This window comes from Alligator sinensis, unplaced genomic scaffold (genome assembly GCF_000455745.1).
Source record: "Alligator sinensis unplaced genomic scaffold, ASM45574v1 scaffold241_1, whole genome shotgun sequence".
In the NCBI taxonomy this organism is placed as follows: Eukaryota; Metazoa; Chordata; order Crocodylia; family Alligatoridae; genus Alligator; species Alligator sinensis.
Window position 1 is genome coordinate 4015425 of NW_005841894.1, and position 14003 is coordinate 4029427.

General features: G+C 40.2%; 1 protein-coding gene across 1 annotated transcript in view; it reads right to left on the minus strand.

The window, feature by feature from the left end:
- Nucleotides 1-12051, minus strand: part of TBC1D4 (TBC1 domain family member 4) — a 129312-nt gene extending 117261 nt beyond the window's left edge. Inside the window, exon 1 of the mRNA XM_025197332.1 lies at nucleotides 11945-12051. Within this exon, the coding sequence (XP_025053117.1) occupies nucleotides 11945-12013 (69 nt within the window). The 5' untranslated portion in view covers nucleotides 12014-12051. The remainder of the gene's footprint in view (nucleotides 1-11944) is intronic.
- Between the last annotated feature and the right edge of the window lie 1952 nt (nucleotides 12052-14003).

Sequence of the window (14003 nt, forward strand, 5' to 3'; positions counted from 1 at the left end):
GGGGGGGGGGGGGAAACAGTTTTGAACTGGTCACGCATCTCAAACAAATGCTCAAGTCAGATAAGTAGTCAAGTCACCAGAAGCACGTTATGTGCTCCCAAGTCTGCATAGGCCTTCAATAGCTTTCGAAGCAGAATTCAAAGTGCTGTTTTTGACTTAAAAGGCTCTAAACATTCTAGGTCCTATGTCTAAAGGGACCATCTTCTCTCTTAAGCCCCACTGCAATCCCAAACATCAGAAGAGAGCAATCCCCTGCTAGTACCATCAATGTGCCAAGTCTGGGGGGCAAAGATGTGGCAGGATCTTTTTGGTAGTCAGTCTTCAGCTTTGGAAATCTTTCCCCATTGATACCCAGAACCCAAGACTGGACATCTTTTGGAAACATAGTTAAACCTTCCTATTTGGACAGACATTTAGCAAGCAAAGCTAGGAAGTGATTCTTTAAGGAGCTTTTGTTTAATATTTTATTTCATTTGCTTTTATATGTTGCTTCTGATTCTTACTGCAAGCTGCTCTGAACATTAGTTGGCAAGGGCAGCATATAAATATAGTGGCAATAAGTTTTGTTTATTGCCAGTTCCCAATAAGAAAAATGTTTCATTTTTCCACTTGTGCCAAGCTATTAGTAAGACATTTCAGAAGTAGTTTAACATAAAAAGCCTTCAGAACTTCTTTAAAAGATAACTATTACAGCAACACTCTGCAACCATCCTACTTGATTGTGTCAATTACAGGAGAATTTTTATGTCCTCTGGTGTAGGAAGAAGAGGTTGGAAAGAACACTAGGGACAGAAATTACACAAATTGGCATAAGTGATCGGAAACCAGTTCAGATCTGTAACACAACAGAAGTTCAGTGCACGTAAACCACTTCCAAAATGGCTGAAACCAATTTAAGATAAACCCAGATGGATGCAGTATCAGACTTAACCTATTTAAGTTAAATCTGTTTACTGAATTTCTGTCCCAGATCCTCTCCAAATTAAAGTTCACTCACAGTCCAGCAGCATCCCAGAATGCAAAGCCCCAATCCCATCCCTCTCTTGCAGGGTGGGTGAGCTAGCTTTGGCCCATGCTGTCTGCTCCAGCCGAGCATGCTCTAGTGCCCTCCAGCTTCTGGCCTGGGCCACTGCAGGTGCGTGACTGCAGTTCTGGAATCCAAAGTAGATGGTTGTTCACTGGCTTATTAGTTCATCTACACATCTTAGACTAACCTGCAAAGATTGAATTGATTCAGCCTTGGGCTTTTTGACTGCCTATACTTAGGCAGGAGTCAGTCATCCTCACTAAAATTGTTTTGCTGTATCTGGAGGCTCTAAGCATGGGAGATAGTTAAAAAAGGGTTGGGGGGGGCAGGAAGGGAAAACAAAAAGGAAGATTCTCCCCAGCAACAAAATAGAAATAAAAAGTTTCAAGCCACTTGCATGGTTTTCAACTACAGAAGGAGAAGCAGGACAAATCTGTAACTATTCCATCATTCAGATGATTCTCAGTAACACTAACAAGCCAATTTTCACATCAGCAAGGGAAAAATTGTAAAATCTCCTTCATTTGCAGTGACAGCTATTCAATAAGGAAACCCACAACACCCAGAAGTTTATTAATGTCATGTGTTTTCTAGTGTTGCTCCTTGAGGCCAAAACAGAGCACTACCCCCTTGCAAAATGAAGCAGTGCATGCCAACGCTGCACTAATCTACAAGGAAAAAAAAGTGTACAAACAAGCAAATAAACAAGAAACAACACCACAGCACAAAAAAACCAAAACGCTCACCATAGTATCAGATACCAGTTTCAAAATCACCAGTCACTGATAAGAATTCCACTCTAGCTCCAAGCCACTGAAATGTTGATTTTTTTTGTTCTACAACCTGTTGTCCCTATCAAAAATGATTTTTTAGTAGCCCAAATTGTGCGGGTGGGCTCCTGGTCCTGTCCTCGCCGGGCACGAGCCGGGCCCGTCTGTGTGCACGCGGGCTGTGGCCAGCAGCCCGGGCACGCGGGGCCGGAGAAAAGTCGCGGGGTGGAGTAGCACGCTCGAGCTAGAATCAGTCACGGAGGCATAATGGTTGATTGAAAAGATTATTTACTTACACCGGAGATGGTCGCGGTGCAGGCTGGACAGTTTCCAGGTATAGCTCCGCTTCAATCCTCGTTGGAGGACTCTAAAACTCGGTTCCCAGGATCCTTGGAGTGGTTCAGACTCCGTGGTTTCGATAACTGGGTTCTAGGGTAGGGATTCGTCTGGACTGCGATCAGTGACGGGGAGAGGCTAGAGGCCGTCGGTAAGCGGTGCCCCGGAGTTTGCTAGGCTCCGGGGGTTCAGCAATTGGAGCCTCTATCGCCTTCTTAAGAAAGACGCTCTGGGTTCGAAAGGACCCACAGCACTTAGAGATCCGTTTCTCTCTCTGTCTCTCTCTCCATCTTTCTCTCCATCTTGGGCGGAAACCACCCAAGCTTTTTGTACGGCTAGCAAGCCAATAGCTAGCCGCCACGTGTGCCTAAATTAAGACCGGCCAATAATGTGGCGCAAATCTCAATACAACTGGCGGGAACTCCTTTGCAGCGTGCATCACTGTAATGCAAAAGCAATGCACAATGCAAAGGCTACAGAACGGCAGGAGACACTTTTCTGCACGCGGGTTCTCTATAGCAACAGAACACTCCGTCGTGCAAAAGAGCTGCAATTCGGCGGGGACATAATTTAGCGGTGCCGAATCACACACAATCAAAAATCCACAACTTTGGGTTGTGACACAAATTTACCCATTAATCTTCCTCTGAACATCAATATTTATATACCCCAGACTTGCTGACCATTTCAGTATAGTTTCACCTTTGCAACACAGCAATATATTTCAGTCTATTTGAAGAAAGCTTGCTTATTTACCCTTAGCAGTTTTATCACCAGTTCAAATAGCTAATTAGTCAGAGGAGGAAGCATACTGGAAAACACTAGTAATGCATGTCTGCCAGTTTAACTCCGAAGTGAAAACTTACCAACTACCAGTCATCTGTTTATATGTATGACACCCAAGTTTGCCACTGTCCTTTCAGGTAACCTTTGGCAAGTTACTCTGCCTTCTTTTATATCAGTTTCCCATTTTACATTTAAAAATATTTAGGCTTCAGGCTCTTCAGGGCAGAGACTCTCTCCTTCCGGGCTTTCAACACCCCACACAAATGTCTGCCCAAATAGGAAGGAGCCTGAACTTAGATGCAGTATCAAGCTATTACAACAGCAGTAACAAGGGACATACCACATCTAGGTAATTTGTCAAAATATAGACACTAAAACAAAGTACAGTGTGAAACATACCTTTGATGATTTATAACTTGTAACAGTGAAAATTCTTTGAGAAGTACTAAAAAAAAGTTAGCCATTTTGGCTGTTATAGCGTTACTGGGTTAAGACATCTTAGTTTAAGTTGTTAACAATTTTAATGAAGTCAACAAAAGTCCAGTAAAAAAAACCCTGTTTATTTGTAAGTAAATATTCAGAATTTCAGCAAAGTTCATTTAAACCATTGAAATCAAGTGAAAGGTTCAGTGCTCTTCTGCTTTTGAAATAGCGACATGCTTTGCAAATAAACACATTGAATGTATATCCTACCCTCTCCAGAAAGGCTCTGAGCAGCTTATGGTAAGTGACAAGCAACAAAAACAGTAGACTCCCCAAAACTGAAGTCTTCAACACCCCTCTTCTTGTAGCTCAAAAGGCTAATAAAAAAGACCAATTGAGACCAATTCATATTTTAAACACTGACTCTAGTCCGTCAGGAGATGGACACAAGGAGCCAGGAACACTGAATTGGGAGAGACGAAATAAGAGAAAGGGAAAAGAGATTCATCACCCATCACCATTTTACAGTCTAAGACTTCCAGTCTGCATCAGTTGAACTGTCTAGGGGATGGCCTCACCCCTCAACTTCATACACATGGGGTACACATAGAAGGTCAATAACTTGTTTTAGCATCTAGTGGATCCTCCTAACTAGGGATCCAAGTGTAGGGTCTGCAAACTAAGTTAGATTGGGTGGCCATTTTTAATGTGAACTAACTGTCACAACCCAAAGGGTGTGATTTTTGTTTTGTGTGCTTCGGCACTACTAAATTGTCCCAGCTAAATTGTAGCTTCTTTGCACGGTGGAGTTTTCTGCTGCAAAAAGAGAACCCCAGTGCAAGGGAGAATTTCCCGCCAATTTGAAGCTTTCTTTGCAGGGTGCATTTCTTTGTTGCAGCACAGAAATGCTCGTTGCAAAGAGTTCCCGCCATTTGTATGCTAATTCGAGTCCCATTATTGGCCAGTTCTAAATTATTCACACGTAGCAGCTAGTGATTGGCTTGCTAGCCGTATAAAAGGCTTGAGTGGTTTCCGCCCAAGTTGGAGGACTCCACGAACAAGGGAGGAGGAGACTTCACGCTGTGTGAAGATCTCTAAGCGCTGCGGATCCTTACAGAACCAGTGCATTTAAAGCAGACAACGGAAGTCTGATCAACCTCTACCCTCTCCCCGTCACCGAGCGCAGTCCAGATGTATCCCTTCCCGCGCGCAAGAGAACCGGACCCACGAAGCCTAGCAAACTTCGTGTGGATGAGTGAACAGGAGGACCCATGGAGCCTAGCAAACTTCGTGTGAATCCTTGACCGATCTCAGAGCTCTTCTACCCGGGTTCGAGTCCTGCAGGTTTATTTTCCCGTCGCCAAAACCCTTTGCGACGTACCCTCGTATTTTTCATCTTCCCGTCGCCGGAACCCTTTGCGACGTACCCTCGTGCCCTGCAGGTTCGAGTTTTGTTTTCTTTTCTGTCTGTAACCGCAACTCAATCAAGTTTTCCAGCCTACACCACTGCCATCTCGGCGTAAGTAAACAATCTTTAAAACTACCACTACGCGTTTGTGCCTAATTCCAGCTCGACGGCCTTCCCTCTCCGACCCGGCGTGCCCGGGCTGCTGGCCACAGCCCACGTGCAGCGCAGAAAAGGGCTCGGGTCGCTCCCGGCCCGCACACTAACCTCCCCTTAACTTCCCTAAGTGTCTGGATGCATGTTGTCCCCCACCTGCTATTTCATTAGTTGTAAGGTAACATAGTTTAGGCTAACTGGCTCTCAGCACTCAATTATTAGTGCACTGAAAAGTATATGGCCCAGAGAGACACTTGAAGAAAGTGTGTGACAGCATTCAACAGAATCTAGACCGTAGGCTACTTGTGTTGCATGCAGCATTTTCACAAATGACCAAACTCAAAGTGATGGTGTAAGTTAGTACAAACTGTGGAAAGGGGAGTTTGTAGCAGAAAGGCTAACTGAAACCTTTAATGGATTGATACTGGAGATGTTTTCAAGGGATGACTGGGTCATCTTACAGATTACTGAAAAACTGTGAACCAAAAAGACATTTTGGAAAAAACCTAAGATGGGAGCAAGAAAGGTGGTAACAAGACTCATACTTTTCAGGAAAGGATAACAGTTTCCCAAGGGGGAGGGGAAGGGGAATTCTTTAACTGCCCAAGATTAATTTTTCATATTTGCAGCAATCTTATTATCAGTAGGAAATTATCACATCCCTCTGAGGCTATTAAAAAAGTATAACATGGAACCCAACAGACTAGACTCTAGTAAAGACAAGCGCTTGGTCTTATCATAATACTAAGCAAACTTTACCCACTACCAGACAACTTTGTGTTTGCAGCACTGGAGCTATATTTAGCACTGCAAACATCTTAAGATGTCTCAGAGCAAACTTAAAAACAATTTTTAGGGGTGCAGGGGGTGGGGGGGGGGGGGGAAAAAAACACCACACACACACACACACACTCGAAGCAGGATGTTGATCCTATGATTGATTTACAGTACCTTACCATCTTGCTTTTTGCTCTTACCACACAAGGAAAACAGCTTAGATAAGCAGCAAGCAAAAAACCCCAAAAAACCAAACCCAAAATGTGCATAAGTACACCCCACACTCGCACCCCTCCTTCTTTGAAAACACTGCTGGATATGTGCCTTCACATTTGCCAAAGAGCTGTGGTATCTTGGGGTGTACTTTTAAAAAAGTAAACTCACCATTAAATTAACATAATACTATTTAGTAAAAAGCGAGACTTAAGCAACTATGAAAGACTAATGATACATGGAGGCCAGTCCCATAGTCCTGCCCAAGTATGGGCTGCAGGACTATGCCCACTGGTCACAGTTTATGTACTCCATGAGATTCCTCAAAATTATTCTTTAGATTCTAGTTTCAGAGCCAAAACTGAATATTTTGATGGAAAAGAAAATTGATGCTGCAAGTCTGATGACAACCTTCCCGGAAGTAAATTTGATAGTCTATGCCTGAATCGTTTTATGTTAGATCACTAACAAGGCAATTCTGGCACTTGAACTGGGAATCCAGTTCACATCTATTTAAATAAAACAGGACCAGTTAGAGCAAAACCAACGCCGTGGTATTTGCATGCCAACCTGAACTGAAAGAAAACAGAAAGTGCCAGAGACATGGGATCATTTGAAAATTATTTTCAAAACACATGATTTGCCTTCCATTTCCATAGTCAACAACTAATTAACTACAACAGTATAGATATTATATAGGATCTCCCAAATAAAAGCCTGAGTAGAGAAGAAGAAAGGTTTTTCTGCTGAACTGCCTCTTCATTATTCAAGTGAACAGTCCCATTGGATTTAATGGTTCTAGTTGCATTAATAAGCTGGGAGGATTTGCAGAATAAGTGGTTTCTGCAGGCATTTTCCAGTGCAAGAACAGCTGGGTATTGGTGTGAATTATTAATGGAACAAGATTTAAATCAATGACGATGCCATTCAAGTAACTACATACTGTGCCTATACCTCCTTTGCAGAATTATGTGCAGTATTACTCTCACTCCATTTCAGACAAGAATCTGAAAAAAAAAAAAAAAAAAAAAAAAAAAAAAAAAAAAAAAAAAAAAAAAAAAAAAGAAACAAACCCAAAAAACACCAATCCTAGCCACATGGCATTTCATTTATCATAAATGAGAAGAACTCTAAATGCAGATTAAAGGTCATTACTCAGTGCTTGTTATTTACCCTGCTGTGAAATGGAACTGCAAATGCCTTAAAAAAAGGACCAAAAAGAGTTACTAGTTCAGTCATTGTTTCTGTGTAGGAGATTTTGCCACAAAAATCTAAAGGTATTTTCTTTCTTCTTACAGTGATACTGCTCAATGATTCACAAGCAAAAAAATCCCTACTCTTTTTGTGTGCGTGTGTGCGCGTGTGTGTGTGCGCGTGTGTCAAAAGAGTGCTCTAAGAGGTACTAGCAACCTTTTCCAGTAAGTCACAATATTCTCCAAGTCGGAGCACTGACTCTTTCTTCACAACTACCCTCGGGCTTAAACTGTACAGCCACAAGAACTACTGGTAGAAAGAGACATTGTACAAAGTGAGCTGGCACTAGTCCCGAGTCTCTTGATATAAAGCAACAGGTTCCAAATAATTAAGAATTTGGATTCTAATAAAAAGTGAGAGGATCACTTGTTAGCCAGTTGGCCATCAATGACATGAAGGGAATAAAGTGAGAACTGTAAGTAAAATAGATGGGTAAATATTTCATAAAAATGCTTTGCCAAATATGTTAAATAGTTTATGGCTTCTTTATACCAATTCCTCAGATCTAACATTAAACTGAATAACTTCTTAATCCCTTTGCCTTATACATTAGCTTCCAGAAGGACTAACTACATTAGAGTCCCTACTTGAAAGCTATTAAAACAATGGATTGCACCTACAAGGATTACACCTGCAAGCTATTCCATACATCTGCGCACAAGGCTCTCAGACTTCGTGTACTTTAAAAACTCAGAAGTGCTTATAGCACCACCTATGCCATTTTAGTTGGCACCGTCATAACATTTTTATTCAGCTATGCTTTAAAACCAATGGGCAATAGGCCATTTGTACAATGACTTGGCATATGGGCCATTCTTATGGCCATGCTTCTTGGATGTAATGAGTGAGTTCAAACAAGTCATGGTGCAAGTCCAGAACAATTTGCAGACACATTGCTTACAAATCTCCATCGAAACCACCGCAAAATGGAAGCAGTAACTAGATTTTTAAAAAGCAAAGAATATAATACAAGCTTGGCATTTCAGCTTTTTTGTTGGAGAACCACAGGCCTACCCAATACGTAGCTATCAATGCTCCATTGTGAATACAATCATTTTACAAATGACTTTCCCACAGCTCAAAGCATTATCCATTTTAACATGAAAGTCATAATCTCTTTATTTCTTACTTTGAGATCCATAGCAAAGTATGGCTGTGATTTCTCCATTACATTCTGCTTAGACTATATATGCAGTCCTCATTACACTTTATCTTTCCCTACTCTAAAACCCCTCCCTCTACAGCCCTGACACATCAACTCTCTCCGATACAATTGCAACACAGATGCCGACATTTTGACTGTCACTTTGACCATACCTTTTCCTTGGCAGTGTTTTACAACGTAAATTTCAGACTCCATGGGTATTTACACACATGCTCCGAGAGCCACTCTAATTAAAGCACCCAGAATGTCACATGTATCAGGGTCTCCAAGCTGAAAAATGACAGCAGGGGCGCTTTAACTAAAGCTCAAATGAGCTTCAGTAAAGCACCTCCACCACTGGTTTTCAGTGTAGGGATTCTGATGCACATGTCACTGCTGGAGTGTGGTAATTATCACGATCCAGCAGACACTATAATAGTGTCTGCTCTGATGCGCTGCAATTACAGTGCAACAGAGCAGCCTCAATACACATGTATAGGCACCCCACATTCTCACACTCAAAGTCCTTCATGCTTCTCCAGTCTTCTCTTATTATATTCCCCACCAACACACCCCACTTTTTTTGTTCAGCCAAAGAGGCCAGCTTCTTTATTCTGGTTGACACTATCATAATAAATGCACATTTGCATTCCTCCAAGCTACTCTTCATATATACAATATACTGCCTGCACCAAGTCATGTGTTCCATTACCCCCTCATCCTTCAGACCCCTTCTGGAGATCCAATTCTATTGCACTGCCTACAGTCAGTTTGCCTATTATTGGGTATTATGGATACCTACACTTTTAAAATAAAAGAGCAAATGAGCAATTTCATTGTTCCCCTTATTAATCATTTCTGCTTGTCACTGGTGATGCTTTCCTGAAGAGATTGCAGGCTAAGAAAGCATCACATCTCCATTTGTGTTTGTACAGAATGTATCACAATGCAGCCTGTATTCCAATTATGGCCTATTGCAATAGAAGTGTTAAGAGGATACTTTGGTCATAGCAGAACTAGTCTTGGCCTGACTTTCAAAGTGCACTTGCAAGATTTCATATGATGCAAGTGGCATCATATGAAATGTGATACCATGAAGAGCATGCTAACATGTACTTAAATACATGCCGTTAGCCTCCAAGATGTGCTGTGACAGATGTAACTTTACATACATTTTATTAACTACTGTAAAAAAAGTTCAGAGAATTTCCTCTCCCAGCACAACTGACTCGAGATGATAACTTGAGATTTAACTCGCTAGCAAAGAATCCTAAGATTCCTAATTAAGTGGATATAAATATACAAATCCCTGCTGCCTGCTGGCCCCAGAGGCCTGCAATGTGAAGCCTTTATCAACACACCCATATCATGGTAGTAAACTTTTTCAGATGCCATGGCTTGGGGCACAAATGCATTTTATGAAATGATGTGTATTGTTCTGAGGCTTCCCCATTTAGTTCCAATAACATAGAACATGCACTGTATTTAAAAGCCCAGCTTTAATGAAACCACCAATTATGTGTTCTTGGGGTCTGAGATGACAGTAGGCTGCTCAGCCTTAAAAGGTTTTAGCTGTATTAAATTATTAAAAAGAGTGTATTTTCTAACCTAATTCAAGCTCTAGTTCCCTTGTGGGACCAGAGGTAGGAACTTGAGAGCTAAAGCAACTGTATTTTATTTCCAACCGTGCTGCCAACTCCCAGACTACAGGCAAACTGAAAACCGCACAAGGAAAAGGCAGGGGGGTGGAAAGGGCAGGAAGAGAGGGGAGGGAAGTGAGGGGACAAGAAGATGGGGGTCACTTTTGTGCCCTTGTGGCACTATTTGAAAAAAAAAAAAAAGGAACAAGCATCCTAACTTAGTTTCCAAACACCCTGGTCAAAGTAACGAGCACCTGAACCCATTTGTAGTCTTTACTGCTTTTTTCCAGCTTTGCAGGTCCCTAAACCAAGTTTCACTACTATCACAGGTTCAAGCTCCATTACATGCATCGGCATACGGTGCTCAAGTCACCCAAGTAGCAGCAGCAGCTAAGCAACAAGTCTGCCTGTAAAGGAAAAGACTAAAATTGGTGTGGACTTGCACATACATATCCTTTGTTTTCCTACAAACACACCTCCCACGCTTTTGGCATTTTTGAAGTTACTCAACCAAGTAATCCACAGAAGGTAATTGTTCCTAGGCTGCGTATTCTATGTAGAGGCCTTGTCCCACTGACTGGAATAGTACAAAAGCTATTCCAGAAGAGCTTTGTGTTTGGACACTATTCCAGAGTGAGCGAGATTCTTTTCCCAAAACAGTTCCTTTGCTAACAAAGCAGAAATTACTCTAGAATAAAAGTGACTTAGTCTGTAATAGCATCCACATTAGACTAGAACAGCTATTCTAAATAATTTATTTACTCCATAGCTTTCCTGTCTAAAGAAAGCAATAAACTTACTAGCATAAGGAAAAATAGGAGACTGCAAAGGAATAAACAGGATAAAGAGAAACAAATGAAGATAGAGAAAGTTATAAAGGAATAACCAGTCTCATGACTGAGGCACAGGTGTTCTGTGAAGCATCAGGATTGTAATCCTTCATCCTATAGCATCTTTATATTGGGGAATGGGTTCCTCATGCCTCACTCCCTTATGGGAACAGCACCTCTTTATTCTGAAGTATTGCCAAGCAAATGCCATTTACTCACATGCTGTTTTGGGATTTGGGAGTAAAATGGAACTACTAAAGAGACAGTGGTCCAGAATTCTCTTTGCCACAGAGCTGCAGTGAGACAGCTGTTGGAGTCTGGAAGATGCTGTACCTACAGCATTCGAGGTAAGTCTGTGATGCTTTGGAAAGCTGCAAGAGGAGGCTGTAAAGGGAGCAGCTTCCAGGACTCTCCTCAGAAGGAAAGGTCATTGTGATGAACAAGAGAAAGGAAGAGACAGAACCTGGAAACAACTACCAAAATAGATAGAGCAAACAAAACAAGAACCAAAAGTATCACAAAAAGATGCAGACAGAGAAGCTAAACAGAAATGGGAAACACGGAGGCAAAAAGCAAAAGTTTAGAGAAGAGTGTATGTTTCAGGCTCTCAAACTTTTTAGTAGTTTGAAATACCCAATTCAGATAGACAGGAAATCTTTCTTGCATTTATAAGATGAATTTACAACAAGGATATTCCTGAAAGTCAGCTAGTTTGTAGACTTCATCATGCGCCTTATTAGGGTAATATGGGAAAACAACAGCCTGAAACTCCAAAAACTAAAACAGACATATGCTTTAGCTTATGTTTATTCTATTTTTAAAAACAATATTTTAAAGCTAATAAAGTATAGGCTAGGCTAGGTTGGAATTGGTTACTGGACCTTAGAGCTTTATTTACAAGGTAAAAAAGAAAGGAGTGCTGCATATGTGTGGGAAAACAGTGACTGACAGTGAGGTTTTTTTTTATTCTTAACACCTGTAGATAATAAAGGATAAGGCAAGTCCAAAGAACAGCTTTGTTGATTTACCAACAAAATATTTCATATTAAGTATTTACTCATTTAAAACAACTATCAAAAGAGAGAATTTCTTTAAACGTTAATATTATTATTACTCTTAATAGGTTCACAAGCAATATACTTAGATATAGCACCCCAAAAAGCAGCAGTGGGTAAAAACTTACTTCTGGGAAAGTTTGTCTCCTGTATCTGGTTACAGACTGAAATATAGCATAAGCTTTCAACTGAGACATGAAGAAAAGAAGAGAAATGAAAGACTAGCTCCTTTTTAAGGAAGTTTACTTCTAAAGAGCATGCCCAGTAGGCTTTCCATTGCTTTCTTTAAGAATGGTAGAGAGGCAACTCCTAAAAGAGGAGGAGCTAGGGTTGTACTGATATAAGGAAACCAGCAGTACATTACCCTTTCTAAGTAGCTGAGTAGAAAATGAAAAAAGAAGAAATGTTATTTTAAGACTTTTTGTTAGAGAGAGGCGAAAGGGGGTTTTGAGTTCTAAACTTATACCACATAAGCTACTTTAGCTACTTATACCACATAAAAAAAAAGAAGGAAAAAAAAGTTTTACTTTATTTAGTTGCTTAAATAATTATCTAACTTGATACATGAATTCACTACTCAGAGAGTTTAGTCTTTGTTATGTTTATCTGCTTGGTTTTGTGGATTCTAAAAATGCTGTTTTTCTCTTAATATTTGTAGTTATAAAGATAAAAATACTCTTGTTGTCTTTGATACTGTTTAGTCTTTATGTTTATATGGTTTTGTCTTAAGGGTTGGGGACCCTTGTTTCCTCCTTAAACGGACTGAAATATTGTTGAAGGCATAAACATTTTGGGGTTTTTCTTTCCTACCTCCAAGGAGGACTGGATCTCTCTCTGAAAAATTATTGCTTTCTTGTAAAACAAAAACAACTTTCCCCACCCCACACTCCTTGGTATGATGAAGTCCCTTGTGATCTGCTGACTTATTATATCCTACCACACCAATCCCATGGTCAAGGTGACAAGAACTAAAGTACAACACAAGTGTCTTAGCTGATCTGAAAAGATAATTTTTTTTTTTTTGTCTTGGACTGATGGTAAGTTTATCTAACAGTTCTATTCATGCAGTCCAAGAAACTGTCTGGTCTTCCATCTAGTAGAACAGGTCTTAACCTTTTTTAAGCACCCCTCTTAGGCTTGAGGTACTCTTGCATAACTTTTGTGAACTTGAGCAGCACTCCATTTCAAAATCTAACTTATTTACTAAAAGGCTCTCTTGCAGAGGGTTAGCGGAACAGCTAGGCAGGAAGAGCCTGAGACTGCCTTTACGTGCTTATCTCCTTACACCTTACTTGCCTCCTCTTACTTCCTCCTTCAAAAGACCTTATAGTACCCCAGGCTGCCCATCACACTGATTGAGAATCACTGATTTAGTTCCTGGAAAAAACTTGTCTGTTATTTTTCATACCTATTTACTTTATGCCTAGGCTCTGTTTAGTTTTGGATGGTCTTTTGAGTAAGAAGCTCTTTAGCTTACTTTTTCTTAACAAAGTTCTTTAAAGCAGCTACTCAATTTCTTTTTGCTTTTATTTAACACAGCTGAAGATTTACTTCCTTAGATATACTTTTAATTGGTGTTTATTTAATATAATCTTATTACTCCTCTTAAAAAGCTTGGTAAAAGTAATAATGCTATGTATAAATTTATAGAAAATCTGTAACTCCAAATGGCTTCTACAAACCTGTATGTCAAATTATAGTATCTCTAGCTAACCTTTTCTCAAAAGTCACTGTATGTTAAACTAGTTGTTAATTGTCTGATCCTGATCCTTTTAACACACACACAGCTTCACTATAATGAGGGGTTCCAATGTTAATAGTCATTACCCTGTCAGCTCAGAAAAAGTGAGCACTGATTTATAGATGCTGATGCCACTATAATTCAGTTAACTTTAAAAAAAAAAAGGCTTTAGGGTTAAAATATAAACAAGCTTAGCTTTGATCATTATCTTATAGACACTATACAGAAAAATCTAGTTTGGAAAAAAACAGTAAATGTGAGACGAGATCAGTAAGGTTTTTAGATAAACTTGGTATATATAAACAGATGATGTTGTAATAAAGACTTACTTACATTAGTGGCTATTTTTCAGAAATACTGACTATCAAAATTGTGCAGGCATCAATCAAAATATGTGCATATCTAGGTTTTTTCTGTACAAAATAGCCACACATTATATTTCCCTA